Source organism: Manacus candei, unplaced genomic scaffold (genome assembly GCF_025592945.1).
Source record: "Manacus candei isolate 608988 ecotype Guabito, Panama unplaced genomic scaffold, ASM2559294v1 h1tg000028l, whole genome shotgun sequence".
Classification (NCBI taxonomy): Eukaryota; Metazoa; Chordata; class Aves; order Passeriformes; family Pipridae; genus Manacus; species Manacus candei.
The window spans coordinates 18680107-18702136 of NW_026138076.1; the positions used below are offsets into that span (position 1 = coordinate 18680107).

The 22030-nt window shown below is 37.8% G+C and overlaps 1 protein-coding gene across 4 annotated transcripts; it reads right to left on the reverse strand.

The window, feature by feature from the left end:
- Positions 1 to 44: 44 nt before the first annotated feature.
- Positions 45 to 20395, reverse strand: NEIL3 (nei like DNA glycosylase 3). Of its 4 annotated transcripts, none has more exons than XM_051790444.1 (11): positions 20303 to 20395; positions 18273 to 18388; positions 15382 to 15516; positions 14122 to 14335; positions 13620 to 13694; positions 10948 to 11114; positions 7805 to 7974; positions 5262 to 5664; positions 3259 to 3433; positions 2275 to 2431; positions 45 to 183 (listed from the first exon to the last, which is right to left on the reverse strand). In XM_051790444.1, the coding sequence occupies exons 1-11, from the start codon at positions 20393 to 20395 to the stop codon at positions 167 to 169; spliced, it is 1722 nt and encodes a 573-aa protein (XP_051646404.1). In that variant the 3' UTR covers positions 45 to 166. The 4 variants fall into 4 exon arrangements, 3 of the variants coding, with proteins under 3 accessions (XP_051646404.1, XP_051646403.1, XP_051646405.1); XR_007904963.1 differs by lacking the exon at positions 45 to 183 and adding an exon at positions 2744 to 2897 and having other exon boundaries at positions 2353 to 2431; XM_051790443.1 differs by lacking the exon at positions 45 to 183 and having other exon boundaries at positions 925 to 2431.
- Between the last annotated feature and the right edge of the window lie 1635 nt (positions 20396 to 22030).

A 22030-nucleotide genomic window follows, 5' to 3' on the forward strand; every position in this document is an offset into this window, starting at 1 on the left:
AAAGAAAAGAGATCTTTTCAAGAACTGTCTTCTTTTTTTGGCACCCTTGGTTGCAGTTTCTTTTTGAAAGGTTGAGTGGAGATCTATTCCAAGATAAGTTTTGTTGCCAGCTTTTTTTGGTTAAAACTTTTTATAACCAGCTATCAGCCACAGCTCGTTAAGCAAGTTACAAAGAGCTGTCCTCTGCAAAAGAAAGAGAAAACAAAAGCTAAAAAAAAGCCAAAAAACCCCGTATTTGCAAAAGCAGTAAGGTTTGTAGAGGCATCTAGTGAATTAGAATTCACTGTCTCTTGCTTAGTTTCCTACTTCCCTTAAGTGTAAACATGTCAAATTCCTCCAGATGCTAGTTCACTGTGATAAGCTCAGTGTATCCTTACCCATAGTTATTCCCCTGCCTTTTCTCTCCTTGTGGTGTTATACGACTAGGATATATAGCATATAGCAAAATTAGGCTGATGCAAATATACCACCACTTCCAAACAGATTTAAAAAAAAAAACAAAACAACAAACATATGTTCTAGAAATACAAGAAAAGTGATTGCAGTAGCTAATAAAAGCAGTTAATGTTTTAAAACTTGTATGTGTTATATGTAAACAGATACTCACTTCTTGTCTGGCTATTAAACTAAAATAAAAACATATAATAACCTAATTGTTATTTTTCAAGCGTCAAAGTTTGAAAAAGTCATTTAGCTTACAGCTTTAGTGAAATCTTAATATTTGTAGAAAGCAAGTGATCAAAAATGGTTGTATTTCTTTTTTATTTTTCAAGTTTAACTGAACTACTGAGGATTTATCCCTGTGCAAGACATCCAAAAGCATGTTAAATTTAAAAATAATCAAACACTTTATCAATGTAAGGAATTGTACAAATACAAGTGAGGAACTGGTTAGATAACAATTTTAAAATTTAGATGTATAAGCACAAGCTAGCAGAAACATATTATTGTAACAAGAAGCATCATATAGAAAGATGGTAATGGGAAAAAATCAGTAGTCACCATGTGCAATAGCTTTTGTTGCTCTCAGGTGGAGTTGTGTACCTCATGAAAGAGACATATTGCTTCACATAAGGAAAGTTTTAAAAGATTTCAAAAGTATCAAAGAGGAATAAAAAAGCCTCTGAATTTTTGCTGATTAGGGGAAGAATTGAAGTTTCACTTTCACCATGGAATGGAAGGTTTAAATTGGACTGAAGTTCCACAGCTTTCTCAAGAGAACCAAGCAGTCCTTCCCCCCGTCAAAAAAAAAAAAAAAAAAAAAGGGAAACAATTCTGAAGTATTTGCATAGACCATAGACTGAAGGACCATTTCCAAGGTGCTTTTAAACCTATTTCATCCAGACCGTTTTTGGTGGGAAGCAATACCTACTTTCCATTACTTTCTTTAAAGACTGATTGTGAATCAATAATCTATGAAGCTATGGCCATTATCTTCATTAGTCTCATTTTCCTTGTTATCTATAGTACATGCTCCAAAGATGTGAAGAATTCTGTTTCTGCTTTATTTTTCACTTGATAGCTTAGCATATTTTTTTTACTTTTCCCCTTGCTTCAGCAAATAGTGGTAAGACAACCAAACATAAACTGAGTTTTAACCACCTCAGACGTATGATTTTATTATTCATTACACATGGATGTGGGGGCAAAAATGTTCAGTAGCAACTAGAATAAAACATTCAGACCTGAATTTAGAATATGTAATTTAGAAAACAGAAGTCATGTTCTTCATTTTAAGGCAGGTTTTTGTCTTTGTTTTCCAAATCTAAGCAAAGTCAGACAATTAACTATTGTAACATCTGAAGGGTACAGTCCATTGCTGATTCATTTTAAGCTCTGAGTAAATAAAGCATGAAGTGGTATTAATAATATATATACATAAAAATACATATATATATATAAAATAATCTTTTTATTCACTTCTATTAAATACATGTTTACACTTATGATAAAGTCTACCAATTTAGTAGCCACATTACATGAAAAAAGAAAACAGTTAAATTTTTTTATTAGAAATACAACAGTATATATTGCAAGCTAAGTATTTATTTCAAAATTGTAGGCAGCATACAAGCAGTGTTAAATTTTTATAGGACTATGTAAAGTTACTCTTTCCAGATCTGCTGTTCTTTACGTTGGAGCTATTTTACTTATTAACCAGTGAACAGAGAGAAAGTCAAAACAAACCAGAAATTACTATGAAAGTTGTACGCGCTTAAGACATCCTGAGGAGCAGGTAACTGTAACATCACCATCAAGGAAGAATCTGCATACCTGGCCCATTTTTTGCCCATTGGAAGAAGCCACACTGTTTTTCCTTCCCGAGAGGGCACACAAAAAAGTTCTTTCCGTTATTGGGACCAATCTTCAACACAGTCTTCATAATGCATCGCTTGCCATGGCAACAGAATGGAAAATCCAAGTCAGCCCACTGCCAAAAGAAACAGGCTTTAGGCACACGTGATGGCTATTAATTCCATATTTTAGAACTGACAATAGAAACAGATCTACAGGGCATTCTACCCTAGAAGAAACTGTTCCTAGTAGTTAGGATAGTTTTATCTCTTTTGTGATCACTATTTTAGATTTTTCTTTAACATCAGTTGCAACTGCACACACTTTGACTGGTGCAACTTTAATTGATGTTAACACATAGTTTTCTTCAAATTAAGGCATTACAGTCATTACTATCTTAACTTCATCTATTAACTACTTGATAGTAAGTGACTGCCAGGTCACTTACCAGGTCAAACTCTTCTCAGACACATACATTCATAGCAAGGAGCAGTGGCCACCAATTGCAGCTAGGAAGGTCAGGTTAGGTATTAGTGCAACTGTGGGAGCAGTTGCCCAGGCAGATTATAGATCTTCATCCTAAAAGGCTTTCAAGATTTTGGCTAGACAGAAATATGGCTGATCTAGTTTGCCATAGTCCTCCTTCGAGCAAGATGCTGATCTGAACAACTTGTACAAGTCCCTTCAAACCAATATTTCTGCTATGCATATGTTCTACATCACACGGAAGCAGATTAGGAGCATTTGCACAAGCAGGTCTCTTTTCAACAGTAAGAGAAGTAACTAAAACTGTAAGTTTATAACTACTATTATGGTCTTAGTTTCAATTCAGTGCGTGAAAGTATTTAGAATTACCTCAAACTTTAAATGCAATATATCTGTCCACAATTAGAGATCACTGGGGCAAGGAGGCTGCAGGAACAACTGCTTATTATAAAACAAGCCCTTAAGTCTTATACGTACTTGAAAGTAGTCACACCGGGTTTCCCTGGGTAGAGGGCAGGAATAAAACTGCCTGCCCTTGTTTTCTCCATCCTTTCTCACCACCCTGAGGCTGCAGAGACGGCTGTGTTTGCTGCAGCGAGGATGGCCCATGCTTAATGTACGAGTATCATCTGTCACATTAGCTTGAGGTGCGCTGTAATGACAAGTTACAAAATGACTCCTGTGAAAAGTTAAAGGGGTTACCAGCCAAAGAATTCTCTCCTACCATTACAATAGCTCACTCAGTGTACTTTTACACACAATGACAGTCAAAAAGCTTGCTTCTCTAATGCACCCTATTGTGTCTTTAAAGCTTAATGACTGCTAGGAGTAAAGAGACAAGACTATGTGCTTTCCTTGAGGTATTATACCAGTTCTCCCCACCACATTTTAAATTATTCTGAAGTATTCAAATTCATCTACAAAACGAAATAAATATTACCACTGCTATTATACTCCCCACCTCTAATTCTGACATGGTTTAAAAGAGTATTTTGCTCTTGGTGGGAAAAAGACTAATACCAAGTCATTACTCCAGGTTGAAGGCATTTGTATGCTTCACAGAAAAGACTCCCATCCTCTTTACTAAAAAGTTACAGTAATGCTCCAAATCGTATTTGGACAAGAAGTAGTCCAGCTGAGAGGATGGAACAGAGTTCTCTGAATGGGATAAAGCTTCTCTCTTTCTTCCTCACAATTGAGATAGTCAGAGATTATCTGAATGCAATACACAAGGCTTCATTTAAAAACCGTAACATGAAAAAGATGAATGCTCCGAAATGTATCTTTCCAATATATTTATAGAACAGAAAGGCAGTGATGGGACCTTAGTGAAAAAAGAAAATATTAATTCATTCTGTTCAAGCTTAGGAATTATATGTTCTCTTCTATGTCTGGAAGATTGCAGTCCTGCAGACATCAGCAGTTTTCTTCCAATGCCTCACTAAAACACAAGAAGACAAAAATGGCCAACAGATTTTTTTGTTGGTTTTGGTTGGTTTTTTTCAGTTTGTTTTTTAATTTTGTTTAAAACATTTAAGTTGATGACTTGCTACAACTACCATGTTTTCATGATCTATATTGTCTCATTTCTTCTTTGCAGTCATCTGTACTCTCAGTTATCCTGCCTACATCCTCAGTAGTCCTCTGCTGAGAGTGCAAGGAGAAATTATATTCATACAGTCTAGCCTGGCTAGTCAGTGAGATCTCATTTCAAAATTTGTGCTTCAACAATGCAAGAAGTAATTTCTGTATTTCAGAACAGACACATGACCAGGAATTTTGTAGCATATCATCAATATTTCACATTCAGCCTGCAAAATTTACCACTGTAAGTGACATCTACCTGGCACTCCTATTACTGCTGTGTATGTGTGCCAAACTTTTCCTTGACAACCCTCATAGATTCTCACATTTCTCTTAACTAGGCAATGAATGTGTCTGAACAGGGCTGTGTAAATAAAAATTCAGGACGGGTAGAGCATTAAAGTGGTGGTATAAAATGAGGATGGAAGTTAAGAGTAAAAACAGTGATGGAAAGTTCATCAAGGCACCTGTATACAGGTGAGAATCTATTAGAATATATTCATTCACCTAGCTTCCTTTTGTAATCTTTCAAAATGACTTCAAGATCTCTCTAAGCAGTGGCAACTACAGCGCTAAGATCAAACAACTCCTTAGGTAGAACTGTGCTTGTTGACCTATTAAAGCTATACTGTACTATTCCATGGGAATAGTTGAACTATGAACAGCTGTTTAGCTAACAGCAGTTCTGGCCAAAATGAGGACTTTTCCAGTGACAGCCTAGGTCATTCAGTGCTATTGAAATCATGTTAAATTATAGCTAGCCTAGAATAAGTTACCTCTGGCAGAAATCCAAAGACAACACTGTCTGAGCCCAACAGCACAGTATTCCATTAATCTTTGGGGATAAAGTTTGTTTATGGGATTATAAAGACTGGTTTTTATGTTAGAATACATACCTGATTGCTATATTGTATTTGTGAACTGAGGGTATATGATCAGTTTTCTGTTTCTTCTGTATGTGTTGGAAAGAGACAGGTTGCTGACAGGAGGACAAAGCCAGAGCATTTACGTGAGTTGAGCAGTCCCTGCCTGTGTTTCCCTCTGACTGGTAGGCGTTGCTTTGGATCTGTTTACAACTGCTTTTTGGAGCAACACAATGAGAGTGTCCATCAGATATTTGGGTACCATTTCTCAAAACATCTTTGTTACCAAGATCTGTTAAGACAAGTGTTGTAGTTCCAAATGCAGTTCTCCTATTGATCTTTATTTCTGTGCTTGGTTTTCTGAACTCATTACAAGGGTACTTCATTAAGTTTACATCAAAGGCTGCAGAATCTTCAACATTCTCCATCTTTGGAACTAAGGAAAGAAGTTATTAGTTATAATCCATCTGCATAGAGTTAGACATTATATTTCTGATCTATATTCATAAGTCATCATATGGAAAGTGAAAGAGCAAATTTACAATACCATATTGAAAGATCTGTCACAGGTTAGATAGAGTACCACATTTCTTACACTAAGAAAAGCTCATGCACTTTTGGAATCATGTAAAACGTGTTTCAAGATAACATCACTATTGCTTAAACAGGACCAAATGTTAATAGTACTCTGTAAATGAAAACTACTGGACAAAATAACAAATAACCTTATAAAATCACAGGGATTAAAATATTTATATTTTTTAAAATAATCTTTTATAAACGCCTGCAATGGGAGATCACGGGGTATGGTACCTACAAGTAGCAATGCATTACACATTTTTTAAAGTATTATTTTATTATTGACATGAAAAGGAATATTCACTTGTTGGGTTTTCTAGTGTTTTCAGTTTTCCTGTCCTTCCCTTACTGTAAGAGGCTTTTATGAAGCAAGCAGTTCAGACATGTGCTTTGTGTATATTTCCTGACATGAACCAACAGTTCCTTCACAGAATCAGAGGCCTGCCTAGTGGGCAACTTATAGTGTGTCTCCCTCCTCTATCTTCCTTCCATACAAAAAAGAGGGAATTAAGCAGAAGAAAAATGGGTAGGTAAGGCACACAGAAGGGCACACTCTCTCCAAAGGCATTCTCACTCAAACAAAATAAGAATCTCTACAGTTTACTCGGGACATTACTTGGTTCCAGGCTCCTTCCATTTTGCTGCTGCTGCACAGTGAAACACACCGGTTTCAGTGCATTCAGACCTTTGAAGAAAGAACAGTAGCTTGGCCTTGTACTTAGCAAAGAAGCAAGGAAATTGTGATATAATGGCAATTATCTGTGTCTACAGACTGAATTATTCTGGCTGTATGGCCAGCAGCTAATTTTACATACTAAGTACTCTGTTCTCAAAAATTGAAACATTTCTGCTGACAGTAGTTAATTTTAGAAACACTAAAAAGACAAACACTGAACAAAGTGAGAAGGCAAGAAATCTCAAGGTTTGAAAAAAAAAGAGGTAAGCAAACTCATCTTAAAAAAAAATCAAATATCACTCCTATGATGCAAAAATGAATCTTATTTTTTTTAAAAAAAGAATTTTTCCAACAGCATTCCACCAGGTCCAACACATCTTCAAATTCCAGGCCTGTTTTCAGTAACGGTATGTAACTAAACAAGTTAAACTTATATAATTTATAAGTCCAGAAGAAGGAATAAGATTTTTTTCAAAGCTTAAAATAAAGCATTTGTGCATATGACAGTATATATTTTAAGGTCCAGTTGACAGTATTAATTCCAGGGTAAATATTAGTTGGTAAATCTGATTCAAGGAACAGATTAAAATTTTCAGGTTTCTGGTGCTGATTTTGCAGAAGAATTATGCAAGATTAGCCTGTGCTGGCAAAAACTGTCATGAAAGGCACAAAGACGTACTTTTATTGATTCGTGACCTGAGGAAATGGACTTTAGCTGGTGTGAGATAAGAGTTTCACACACATCACTCCATTCACAAAAGGATTAAGCAAGGAAGCAATACTTCATGTAGATAACAGCATTAGAAGCTCCAGCAAGAGACTAACAACAGATTTAGGTAAGAAGTCTAGAATCATTTTTACTCTGAACTTGGAGGGAAAAAAACCAGCTTCTGAGAAACTTACATCCTTTTAGAAAAGGGTACCAAAATATACTGCTTTTGTTCGCATGAAAGAATAATAGTTACTTTTCTGTCTGCTGTTGATTTTTCATTCAGACTTATGCAGTAAACTTTGAATGACTTTAAGAAGAGTTGAAAGTATGGTGATGTGTCTCACTCCTTGCCCCAACAAAAATAAAGGGTCACTGAAGAGACGTATTTATAGAATCCCACCTGCACATAAAGTTGGAATACATTTTTAGGGTGTAAGACAAGACAGTTTCCATGATTGTCTGTGTAAGATTTCCCCAAATCTGACTTCAAATTAGCTACAGTTATATAAATACGATTCACAATAAGACACTTCTACAGTTCTCAAAACTACATCAAAACCACAGTCCTCCCCCCTTTCCCAGCATAGATGCCAGATGACTCTTCAGTACCTTCAGGCCTTGAAGTCAAACAGGCATCACAAATTTCAGCAGAAGGCTTGTTTGTTAGGGTACAGCGCATACACGTCCACTCCTCTTCAGATTTTTGAGCTACATGTTCATTAGAACATGACCCCCTGCCATATGCCCAGCCAATTAGGCTATTTCTAGTTGGCAGTTTGCTGTGAAACAAAAGAATGATGTTAGTATTTTCTGACGTTCCTTCTACAAATTGCCTTACACCACTATGTGCAGGGAGGCACAGGGCCAGAGAACAAACAGCACAGAGTGTTATGCCTGCCTGTCATAGCTTGGACAGCATGTCATGGTTCAAGTTTGATTTTTTTTTTTCTTTAACTCAAGGGCAAATCTTTCCAGATGCTGCACAAGTAATACAAATAAAAATATTTAAACAAGAAATTGACAGAAAGTTAATTATTAACTGAGGTACTCTCCAGCACAATGCCCCAGCCTCTCAAATTCCCTACCGTATTCAAGTACCGCAGCAAAAAACTTGGTGAGAAAGGGAGACTGTTTCAGGGCTCCCTTGTACAGAACACTTACTAACAAATGCATTACTGGATGAAGAACTGTTTAGAAACTGAACTGCAGAAAGTCACATAATAAAGTCACATAATCTAGCAAACTAATTTTTTTGCTCTCATTTAAATGCTATACATAAGTCCTCTTTGTTATCATAACAGCCAACAGCACTGAAAGCCTTAAAAGTTAGAAAGTCTCTTGTTTGTCACTATTTGCTAGAAAGCCTTTTAACATGTTCAGAATTAAGGATCCTAGCTGTGACATGTGAGCCAAAGCCATACTCCAGATACCTCTAAATATTTAGTTCTATTGATTTTCCTGTAAATTATAATAACTCCTATGTTGATACACTGATTTAGAATCATAGTTACTCTTTTACAATCACTATATTCAAACATTGACAGCAAGTTAAATGTAACTTGAACTTACCTGTTCACTAAGTTATGTACTTACATTTTTAAGTACTATATTATCAACCAACTCACAGTTGATACGTTGTCAAGTGTTTTTCTCCATAGCTTTTGTGCAGTTTTGGAGACTTCTTTTAATCCAAAGAATTTAGGCGCTTCAATTAATAATGCAAATGCTGTAGTTGGGAACATATGTGTGACACTCCCTTGACCTATCACTTTTCCCATAATTAGCACTTGCCATATCAGAACTAGATTCCTAAGATAGTGGTAGAGATATCCACTACCTACCACATGTCTTCCACAACAGGAAGACTAAGGAGGATAATGAGAACTGCTGACACACCAGAGATCCTGTGCTGTTGAGAGGTAGAACAGATATAGTAGCATTCACCAAACTACTGTGGCTAGATAACAAAACAGCCAAACTCTAAATGTTAAAATGGGTATTTTCACATTATTAGATCAATTGTTCTACTCAGTTATCAAAAATGCTTTACTAGACTGAGTATATTCAGCATGTCATGTTTTGGAGTTTAATTCCATGTTGTTCCTCTGGTCTGTCTGTCACATCATGCCATCTCCCCCACTCCCTTCCCATTTTATGAAATATGGAGGGGAAAGTGTGTTTTTAAGATTCAAGGTACATTTGAATTTGATGAGGTAAGCTTATAAAGGGTATTTTCTTCATTTCTTCAGTTGAGCAAAATCATAAACTACTTGACTTGACCCGAGAACCACTGGGTTAAATTCTACAGTTTATTATCTGAAGCAAGTCAGTCTGATCACATGGTGTCTCTCAAGTCTTCAAATGTGAAAAGCTTGGATTAGTAGATAAATCACTTGAGCTACATATACTTTTACATAGTAATAGTTACTGCTTAATTGAAAAAAGACCAGTAGAAAACAAAGACCTGACCATTAGCATAAGGACAACACAAGAAACAACCTTTGTATTTTATAGCTACCATTACAATGTTTTTCACTGAAATACAGTACGGTTTAATTATTTATTTAAAAATACAATAACAAAACCCCAAATCACTACTTGTTCCAGAACAGAGGGAGAGAGATTTTTTTCCTTGCATCGCTTTCTCATTATCTGACTCAATGGAACATTGCTGTTTTCCTGTCCTTCTGCAATATATTTCTCATTATTGCTTTCTAAAAATACAGCAGATTGGGGTTATCAGCATGTGAAATATTTATCTTCCATGCTGGAATTTTCTATATTTGATCTGTACTCAAAAGTGATTTTTAAGCTTTAACCAAAATCCCTTCAGCCATCTGAGTCTTAAAAGAAGCTTGGAGCTAGGAGAGGGATTTGTGTGTTCCATAAATCTTATCTAAAAATGTATATATATACACACACACTAATGAAGGCAAAGTTTGCAAAGTGAAGCAGAATCTTACATTAAATTGACAGAGCTCAGTATAAAAAGGCAAAATTCTGAAGCCTCAGATGAAAATTTTCAAGAATAACATAGGTATCTAAGCCTGAATAAGATGCTTTTGGAACTTTTACCTTTTGACCCTTTGTGATATCAAATGCATTTTCTGCTTTCCTGAAATAAAAGGAGGAAAGCTGCTGCTAGCACAATTTATGTGGAACTCAAAGTGCCTCTATGGCACACCTATAGCAAAAGCTTTTTAAAACCAATAAGGAGGAAGAAAAGAAAAAATCCTAAGCCCCTACAATATTTGCTGCACTCTGAATTTACTGAAGTTTTAGTTATCCTCAGTATAACTCTAAAGCCAGAACAGCTGTGAGGGGGCTATCCTGTGAAAAGAGAGACACACAAATTCCTGCTTTATGCTATTCAACTCAGTTGTATGTAAACATCCAAGAGCATTATATTGATAACACCAAGAACAAGGGGCAACTTTTCCAGTCAATTAATTTCAGTAAACAATTCTCAGTACTCTGAATTGTTTTATAATTCCTACACTTGATTAAAGTAATAGCTACTTCATGACAGATGGGGCCTTTGAAAGAAATAGTATCAAAGAATCAAAGCTTCTAACCATTTTTAAATACCAATGGCCAAAACATTTTTCTTTTGCAAGGTGTCCTGTCCTCATCTAGCATAGAGTTTATTTAGTTATAAAATGCACAGGGATCCATTCTATTTGTAAAGAGATGTCCTCTTACTATATCAACACTTTGAGGTGCTTAAAAGTGTCACAAAGTTACCATCATACCTGAGATTGACAAACTGGGGATCCGCCTTTTGACACTGGGAGCAGAAGTAAGTCATCCTGTTATTCTCTCCTAAACGACACACAGTGATGTTCCCACTGCACTGACCACAGGCTGGGCGCTTGTACACTTTGTAGTGTTTGTAGAGTGGGGACCCAGTTTTGCGGCACTAAAACAGAACACGTATCAATCCATGTTAGAGACTCCGTATAAATTTTATGTCAGTCTGAAGCTAAAATAAAAATAACCCTACATAAACTGACAGCTCAATGAGTAGATGATGATTTAAGGCGCGCTCATAAGGGCTATATCTGAATTTCATATTATTTTATGTAAAAAATTGACAAATCAGTTATAACAGTGTCTATAATTCTCCACATAATGGAATAAAAGATAGACGAAAAAAACATACTAGCATGGTGCAAGCAAATACATGCTAGGAACTCCCTGAGTTCAGCTGGACCGGCTAGCTCTGATTTAGCACCACTTGTTTTTGACCTGGCACCTGTAGGAGTGTTTTTGAAGAGATAATAAGGTCCAATCAATGCAGCATAGAAAACAGAAATAAAACAAAGACAAACCACAAAATCACTACCACCTCCCCTCACCCCCAAAAGAACAAAAAACACACCACAGAGCCAGCTCAGACCTGATGCTACAATCTGGGTTAATCCGCCTTCCCAAAACCTAAAGAATTGTGCAATGCAGAAATATTCCAGGGATTCTGTAAATGTTGGTTAGTGCCCAGTAAAGTTCCTCAGCTTCATCTTGGCCCTGGCCATGCCAGACAACTTGGCTCGTGAAAAGCCACTTGGCAGTATGGTAAGCTCCCTAGATCCTGGCAGAAAGTCATATTAAATTAAGTACAGTACAAGCCCAAGGGCACAGTGGCCTAAAGAGTCTCCAGACAGCTGACAGGCAGGCACATCTCATGAGACAATTCATATAGCTAAAAGTGGTAAAAAAACCAAACAAGAGCCCAGTAGAGATTCAGCCAACTCTGCAGAGCCACAAGAGTTTCTGCACTACAATAGCAATTTCTTGGGCACAGTTCAAACAATACCACAGCTGGCCCAGCAGTACCAGCTCAGCTCTGGCAGGGTTCAATAGCTCTAGCTCCATAATGTATGAAGACTCCTGGAGTTCTCCCAAAGTACAGGTGTCTCTGAGCACAGCATATTTGCTTCTGCTGTGCTTTTATTCATCAGCCTTGCTGAATGAGAATGCCTGTGCCAGTACAACCTAGTAATTCAATCAGAAGAAATTAATAATATATATTGGCATGAATATTCACAAGCAGTTTGCTTTTTTCTCAGGGTTTACAGTCAGTTTCTTATGAGTAGTTTTTTTCCCATCCAGTTATGTAAAAAACAAACTAAAGCAACAGCTTTTTACACAAACAAGATTCTTCATCTTTGCACCTGTAATGATACAGTATGATTAGTACAATCTATAACAGTCTATAAAAAATTATTAAGCACTATGCCTCATATTATCATATTTTCATTATGCATTTTAAGGAGACTTAGAAGGAGAGGCTAGCTCTTAAAAGCACTTAACTGTTGCATACTTGCCAAGTGTTGATTGTAAAAGTTTTAAAAATCGCTACACTGAGCAACAGAAAGTTTAACTTTTTGTTAAGACTTGTTTATTACCAGTCTAAAAGCCTATGACACATTTAGATTCCCTAGTATTATAGTTGTTGTAGAACTACATGCTATCTCTTTATTGGTAGACTTCACTGTGAAGTTTGGAGAAAGAAAAGATTTCCATAGCCAATAAACTAAAAGGACTCTTCAGTGGGTTGGGGGAAAGAAAACAGTTAAGCAGACTAACTGATTAAACAAATCACATTTTTCGCCTTAGTGATTGAAAGATGGCATTAGGAACATTAAGTACTCTCCTCCTAACCTACCAAAAAAACCATGTTTTAGCAGCACTAGCTCCTTGCTTTCATGAAGACCAAGAGAAACAGACAAGAATTTCACCACTGCTGTTCATGTCTTTGCATGCAGCTTAAAGAAATAAAATGTAGAAGGATTAGGTCAAGTTCTCTCTTTTTCTATTGTGGAAAGTTAAAGAGCAACGAGGACTTATAGACTTTACAGGGGAAGAAATTAAATCCTACTGAAGTTGTGACAGTAGTGAGAAACTGAAATTTATTTCACTTTAGCAATGAAAACCATTGTTTCAGTTAGGGAAATAAAATAAGTTGTTAGCAGTTATGATCTATTTAGTTAAATAAATATACTTGCTATTTAAGTTTCATAAAGGAAGCCACATGAATTACCTTCATAATTCCCTGGGGCAATCTCTAGTTTCCAGTTTTAAGAGTTACCTTTATGTTACCTGACATATAAGTTCGTGTTTAACCTACATCAATTCTGACATGTTCAGAGTGACATTACAGCACATTCACAGAAAAACTGAACTGGCCTTCAGGCAACATCTGTGAAACTTTTCTGGGCCAACCTGTGCATACTTTTACAATCTTGACTCCTCCGCTTTTCCATCATTTGACAATTCACAATTAATAAAGAGCACACAATTCAACATTCCTATTCATGGAAACACTTGTCCTGTTGCATCTTTTTACTGTTTTCACTGGATGATCACATACATCTAATGTGCCAGAGTCACGTTTTGGAGGCTTCTCAGAAACATGTGCCAATACCTTATAAAAAAGCAGGGTAAAATCACGTGTCATTTTCACCAAGTGACGTATATGCTCATCTGTCAGTTGGCAAACCTGTGGGAAAGACAAGAATGATTTTTAGAACATTACAATGCTAAGGGACAACAGAAAAAAGACCTATTGAGGCAGGTGCACTTTGAACATTGATATGGAATTGCACTGCTTCGTGTTATGATAATTCTGACTGCACATTATATATATCATCTCAGTAAAACAGTACATGTTCACATTCTATACCTCACAAACTCACTGCTTGCATACCAAACAATGTGCATTCCCTCATCCAAGGAAAGGACTTGGTAAAAATTTCAGTTGTCTTGCCCTATATTGACCAAAGAGTTAATGACCACATGAAACACGTAGAGTTAACAACTCCTACTTCCCTCCTAATATCTTCATGAATTATGATACAACCTAATATCAGAGGCTCTTTCTTAATACTTAGATGTCATTAAAAACTATTTTGAGACATTTCATTCACCTTAACAGCTGGATGAAGACCACTATCAAACAGTGCTTCATTTTTTATGATATTTCCCACTCCAGGTAATACTGCTTGATCCAGTAACACATCACACAACATGCGAGTTTTGTGCTGCTTAATCTCACTTTCTGCTCTTAAAAAGCTAAACTTTGGAGAACAGACATCCAAGCTTTCCATCATTCTCACTTTCCGCTCACTCTCAGCTGCATTTCTGGAAGAGAAAAAATTCATTAGGATTTATTTTTGTTTTAAAAATATTCCAATATAGCAGCATGGTTTTAAAAAAGAACACAATAAAGTATTATAGAACATTATATGCAGATAATAGAAACCATGAAAATACCAGTGACAGGAAGAGGCACAGAAATTACATTAGCCACCCCTTCCTGTGTTTAGACCATCAAATATAACTAACTGGTGACATGGTCCAGTAGTTACAACATATTATATGTGAATATATATATATAATATATGGTATATATAAATATGCTACAATAATGATAAATAAACTACTATATATAATATATATATACAGTAGTAGTTTATCACTAGTAGTTACAACATGACCATATATATATTTATATTTTTAAGATAAATTTTTATTTTATTAGGTTAAGCATAATCATTTAAAAATAATATAGAACAAGATGTCTCAGGCTTACATAAGCTTTTATGTTTTGTAATTTTAAATATGCATATATAAGTTATTTGAATTTACATTTTCCTTTTCTCTCAACAGCCTCAAACAATTTAAAATCAAGCCTGCTGTAATTTTTATTAGCAGTGTGAAGTACAATAGTGATAGACATAAAGATCCACTTAATGTAAATTAGAACAATTATACCAATTTGGCTCCAAAAAGAAATATAAAAACCCAACCTTGGGAGCATAAAAATCTGAAGCCAGTAATCATGGCACGTTGTTACTCTTGTTAAGGAAGCGAGACTTTCATGGAAAGTAAAGGAGCAATGGAGTTCAGCATTCAGATTTAAGGACTGAATTAAACCAAATTTTCATTCCCAGTCTTGACACTATCTAATGGGACTACAGTATGCAACTACTTTAACTGTATGTAAGCTCTGATACAAAGTAACAAAACTAAATTACCATGCCAATAAATATGATATGTTTAGAAAGTTTTGTTTTGATAATATCCAAGCACTTAACAATTTGTGTGTGATTATTCATTATGTTCTTAAAAGAATGTTATAAAAATAAATAAATCAATCTGTTCAATTTGGTTAGTTTCTGCTTTACCTATACTCTACTGTCACATCAAAAAAACAAACAGTATCCTCTGTAAGCTGTATCTCCAAAACTGGTAGTACTCCATTTCTGTCTTTGCTTCCATCAGGATTAATGCACATGGAACCGTTCATACCAAAGTGAATCCTTGGAGAGAAAGAGAGCTTTTATAGTTATTTTAAGTTAACAATGTTTCCAAGCATAACACCAGTCTATTTTTTGAATTTATGAACCTTACCTAACCAAGTCAGTATATATGTACATTAATTCTAGTTATTACCAGTAACACAGCAACAAACTATTTGCTTACATAGTGCTCAATTACTAGAGAATAAACAACCCTCCCCAAATCAAAACCACTCCAAAACATGGCAGTTTTCCAGCAATCTTCACAATTCATTACACAGAAGTCAGACCTGATCATTAAGTAACACACTTTTCTGGTGTGCTGCACTTAGAATTTTTTTCACTTGACATGCTGGTCTTCCAACATAGGTTCTTAAACCTTCAGGGAGCCTGAAAGAAATGAAGCCACTTTACCAGACAATTTTCTGTTAAATCAGGTAGAATTCATCTTGTATGAAAGGAAAGATTTCAGTCCACACATTGCCAACCCTGTTATCACATCACAACTACATCCAATAACACCATAAACAAAGTAATTAATATTTGCCATATGTTGTCTTCTGCTTTCCTTTGTTTACAGCCAAGGCAAAGGCTGCAGGTCGATTAAAAATTGATACAAGAAATAAAACGAAAAATGCACAGATGGCAAAGTAGCAGAATAGACTCTTTTGAGCATTCATTTTACAGATCACTAATGCTTTAAGAGGTCTTACATATCATAATATATAGAGAGACAAAGGCACAACTTGAACATAATCTCGCCACTTCTGTGAAAAATAAAAAAAGTCCTTCTATAGATACATCAATAGCAAAAGGAGGGGCAAGGAAAACCTCCATTCTTTATTGGACATGGGTGGGAATATAGTTATCACAGACAAGGAACAGGTTGAGGTATTTAACACCTTCTTTACCTCAGTTTTCAACAGTAAGACAGGTTGTCCTGAGGACAGCTGGCCTCTGGAGCTTGTAGAAAGAGATAAGAAGCTGAACAGGCCCCCTGAAATCCAGGAGGAAACAATTAGCGACCTGCTGAGTCACTTGGATCCCCCGTCTATGGGACCAGATGGGATCCACCCAAGGGTGATGACGGAGCTGGCAGAAGAGCTTGCCCAGCTGCTCTCCATCATTTACCAATAGTCCTGGCTCACTGAGGAGATCCCAGATGATTGGAAGTTGGCCAATATCATGCCCATCCACAAAAAGAGCTGGAAAGAAGACCTGGCAAACTACAGGCTTGTCAGCCTGACCTCAGTGCCTGGAAAGGTTATGGAGCAGATCATCTGAAGTGCAATCATACAGCACCTACAGGATGGACAAGAGATCAGACCCAGCCAGCACAAGTTTAGGAAGGGCAGGTCCTGTCTGACCAACCTGATCTCCTTTTATGATCAGGTGACCCACCTGGTGGATGAGAGGAAGGCTGTGGATGTGGTCTGTCTGGACTTCAGCAAAGCCTATGACACCGTCTCCCACAGCATTCTCCTGAAAAAGCTGGCAGCCCACGGCTGGACAGGGGGACTCTGTGCTGGGTTAGGAACTGGCTGGAGGGCTGGGCCCAGAGAGTGGTGGTGAACAGGGCTGCATCCAGTTGGCGACCGGTCACTAGTGGTGTCCCCCAGGGATCAGTGTTGGGTCCAGTTCTGTTTAATATCTTTATTGATGATTGAGATGAGGGGATTGAGTCCACCATCAGCAAATTTGCAGATGTCACTAAGCTGGGGGGGAGTCTCAATCAGTTGGAAGGCAGGAGGGCTCTGAGAGGGACCTGGACAGATTGGAGAGTTGGGCTGATTCCAACGGGATGAGGTTCAACAAGGCCAAGTGCCGGGTCCTGCACTTTGGCCACAACAACCCCCTGCAGCGCTACAGGCTGGGGACAGAGTGGCTGGAGAGCAGCCAGGCAGAAAGGGACCTGGGAGTTTGGATTGACAGGAAGCTGAATATGAGCCAGCAGTGTGCCCAGGTGGCCAAGAAGGCCAATGGCATCCTGGCCTAGATCAGGAACAGTGTGGCCAACAGGACCAGGGAAGTGATTCTTCCCCTGTACTCAGCACTGGTGAGGCCACACCTGGAGTACTGTGTCCAGTTCTGGGCCCTTCAGTTCAGGAAGGATATTGAGGTACTGGAGCAGATCCAGAGAAGAGCAACAAGGCTGGTGAAGGGACTCAAGCACAAGCCCTACAAGGAGAGGCTGAGGGAGCTGGAGTTGTTTAGTCTGGAGAAGAGGAAGCTCAGGGGAGACCTCCTCACTCTCTACAACTCCCTGAAAGGAGGTTGTAGCCAGGTGGGGGTTGGTCTCTTCTCCCAGGCAGCTATCAGTAAGAAAAGAAGGCATGGTCTTAAGCTGTGCCAGGGGAGGTTTAGGTTGGATATTAGGAAGAAATTCTTTACAGAGAGGGTAATCAGACATTGGAATGGGCTGCCCAGGGAAGTGGTGGATTCTCCATCCCTGGAGGTTTTTAAGATGAGACTGGATGTGGCACTTAGTGCCATGGTCTAGTAACCACGGCGATAGTGGATCAAGGGTTGGACTTGATGATCTCAGAGATCCCTTCCAACCTGTCTGATTCTATGATTCCATGAAATCTTAGACTAAGAGAAAAGCAGTAAATTACCTGAACGTGTGACTATATCAGTATTTCCAGCATTGTGAAGAGGCTGATGAGGAGTTTCTGCATAATGTTTTCAAATCTTTGAAACTGACATTAGCAAAAGCAAGATGACCCACCAAATATAATCAGTCTGAATGCATAGGAAGCCTTTTTCTCAGTTCTTACCTCAAGGCTTTCTGATCAAAATACATAAAAAGTTCCTTTCCCAATGTCTCCACACCCCTGTAAATGTGTCCAACAAGGAAATCATGACCAGAGATTCTCCCCTCACTTGCAGCAGTCTGAAAAATGAGTATATACACACATGAAGATTAAAGAGAATTTATACTGCTTTGATTCTAACATCAGTACACATTCAGCAAGCAGATGTATGAACTAATTTTTCAACTCAAACAACATTAACTATTTTCTCTTTAGGTTATTCTACCAAAAACAATGGGACTATTAACCCAGGAAGCAGTCACTATTGCTAATGCCATCATGACTTAGCTCAATTTTTTTCATAATTGAAACAATACATCTTTTTCTTCAGGGTATTTTATGCCTTTTCCTTGAAGTCATGAATTTACAGTAAGAGTCTCAGGCTGCTGTAAACTAAATAGATACAGTTTGAATATTAAAAACATATCACAGTGTCAATTCTGCTATTTGTAGTTGTATATTCTTCTCCAAATGCCGATAATACACTTTCAGTGTTTCACATGGGAAACAGAAAACAGTGTTTCACATTTTCACAGAAAACCATCCACTGAGCCCACAGCGATATTTCTCTCCTCCTACTAGTTTAAAGTCTAATCTCAGAAGCAGGTGAACAGCAAGGGAGTCACTACTAGAAGACAAGACCCTTAGGATGATCATTTGCCAATGAATAGAGTCTGCCCTGAGGTGACTTTTATTGTACAAAGCTATGAAGGAGTCTATTTGAGGCAATGAGAATTCTTTTTTGAAACCTCAGGAACATAACTCTTTAATTTAAAAAGCTTAATCCTGAGAGATATAAACCTATAAAGACTAATCTTTGACATACCTTAGACAGACATATCTTGAACCACATTATTCCATAAATTGTTATTTAATTGAAGTACTATCTTATCATGCTTTAATCACAAACTCCTTATATACACTGAAGATGGGAAAAAATTCCCCAGCTTTCGTCTGGAGGCATCCAATATACTTACTTGGGCCACAAGCAACACAATTTTTCACAGATGAGCAAAACCAGACATGAAAAAAAATACCCTAGCTACCTCTCTAATCAAAACCAGAAGTTTGTACCTTCACAGCTTATCAGCTAAGGCCTGCTTACTGACATCCTGACATCTCCACCGACTAGAAGGTCCCCTGGCAGTTTTATACTAGTGACTTATTTTATGCTGTCAACAAAAAGGATAAAAATTAGTTGGAAAACTACGTATTCTGTACATTGAAAGCAGATGTCACACCCTTTATCTAAATACTTGGTCTAGTTAGAATTACTCTAAAAAAAATATAGAAGTAAAAGCTCCCTTTCTGCAGGTTAACATGGTGCTAATAACACCAAGGCTGTGGGTTTGAATCCCATATGGGCCATTCACTTAAGAGCTGGACTCGACCTCCGTGGGTCCCTTCCAACTTAGAATATTCTGTGATATCTGTGAAACATGTACCTTTCTCCCTTGTGTTTCATTCACACTAGAATCACAGAACGTTTTGGGTTGGAAGGGACCTTAAAGATCATCTAGTACATGCAAAGACTTAAGCGATTGTAAAAAAATTAGATTAGTAATAACTTCCCTAGTATTTCAGGTTTCCTGAAGCAAAGTGATATTTTGAAATTTACCGAAGAGAACCAGAGCGATTCTAAAAGTTTTCACTCATAATTTCCTAAAGCTCCTGTTTCTACAGCTTCAGCATCTCTTTACATCGCCGACCTGCCAAGGCCTATTTATTCACTTTGTTGATGACAAGGATATTTTATAATTCAAAGGAAGAACAGAGATAGTATTCAGGGACGACACCCGCCACCACCCACAGATCACGGCAGCCGGGGGCCAGGCGGGGAGGCACCAACCAGCCCCTGCGCTGCGCTCAGACCCAAGGAGCAAAAGCGCTGGGAGTCGCTGCCCGCGGCGGCTGCCCCGGCCCGCCCTGCCCCGGCCCGCCCTGCCCCGGCCGCCGACCCGCTCCCCCGGCCCCGGCCCCGGCCCCTCGCTCACGGCGGCGCTCCGCGCTCCCCGCACGGCCTGTCCCCGCCGCAGCCGTGCCCGCAGGCGCTCCCCGCAGAGGGCACAGCCCGGGCCCTCCACCATGGCCGCCCAGCCCCCGCCGCCGCCTCCCTTCGAATCTCCCGCTCGCCCGGGGTGACGCTGCTGCGGAGACAACACCTCACATCCTGTTTATTTCCTTCGGAAGCGTGAATCTGTGCTGCTCTCAGATACCTCGTTAGCTCTTGCAGTCTTCCTGAAGCACTCTCGCCAGTGCATCTTCCTTTAAGACTTACTTGATACACATTTAGAATTTAATTTCAGTCTTTAAAAAGTCAGTATTTAATATGTTTTTGCAGTCAGTCCAGCTTTACGCAAGGGAAATGCTCCTTTCCCTGCTGCACTTGAAGCAAGAATAGGCACAATGAACTCTACGAGCTCTAAGAAATTTGAGGGAACTTGAAGTATAAGGTAGAACATTAGACACTGATGCCTTGTAAGGCGTACTTATGCTGGTGGCAGCTCTCAATGTTATTTCTCATATAAACAGTCCATATCCGGTCTTCTATCTGGGTTCAATCAAAATGTGTTTATTCCTAAAAGAATAACTTATTTTTTTTTTTACATGAAAGGAAGTGGCTAAATCAGGCTAAATTATGAAATAAAACTTAATTTACATGTTCCACTAAAGTTTAGGTATGCTACCCTTGCTGCAAATGCCTTTTTTCTTTTTCTCAGTGATGTTTTTGCTCTGATCATCCAAAATTAAAACAATGAGACAATTGTCAGCCAGAGAATTAAGCTTACCAGGGAGAAATCACCAATGTTCAAAACTGGTATGCAAAACACAAACTGATTTTTCTGCTGCCCTTAAGTCCTGCCTTACTGTTCTTCCAAGCAGTTAGAAATTAGTACATAACTTGGGGTTTTTTATCTGAGCACCTTAAAAGTACAGACAATAGGTCCTGTTACTTGGCTATCAAATGTAATGTTTTTCATAATAAGGGTTTTCATAACTGGATGTTTTTCAGTAGATTGGGTTTTCAATTCCACATCTGATTCTGCAGATCCATCAGAAGCTCCAAAAGTAACCATTAATTCTCTAACCATTTTTTCACTCATGTAAATGAATTTCAACCAGAGATTCTGCAGTAACTCACCTTTTGCATGCACTTTTATTCCACTTAAAGTTGAGTTCCAGATATTTACAAACTATTGTTGGTGAGCTTCATATTAAAGTGTGTGGCAGTGGTTGATAAAAATTTGGGAGTTTATGTGCTTTAATAAAAGCATTTAAGAATATATTTGCAACAAAACAAAGAGAGGTAAGAGCACTGTAAGAGATACCAATCTGACAGTTCTAGTCTGAAAGAAATGCCCAATGCTGAATTCTAAATCAGGATGGTTTTTAGGTAAAAGCATCTAAATGACAACAGCCGAAAAACACTTGTTGGGCAAAATTATTGCTGATGCAGTTTTTTAATGACGTAGTAGTGCAGTCAAGAGAGAAATATAAATATATATAAAACACTGTTTGTGTTTTACAGCATTCCAAGTAGAATAGTCTTAGCTGCTTTTGCGACAATATTTCCTTGAGTCAGGAAATCTCAGTTGCTGCCATTCAGTTTCAAAACTGCAGTTCCCAGGTCACAAGGGAAGATATTTTGGAAGATGCAAGTTTTAAAAAGAGGTAGTTATATTACTTACAAAATAAAAGTTTTCATTAACCCTATTTACAAT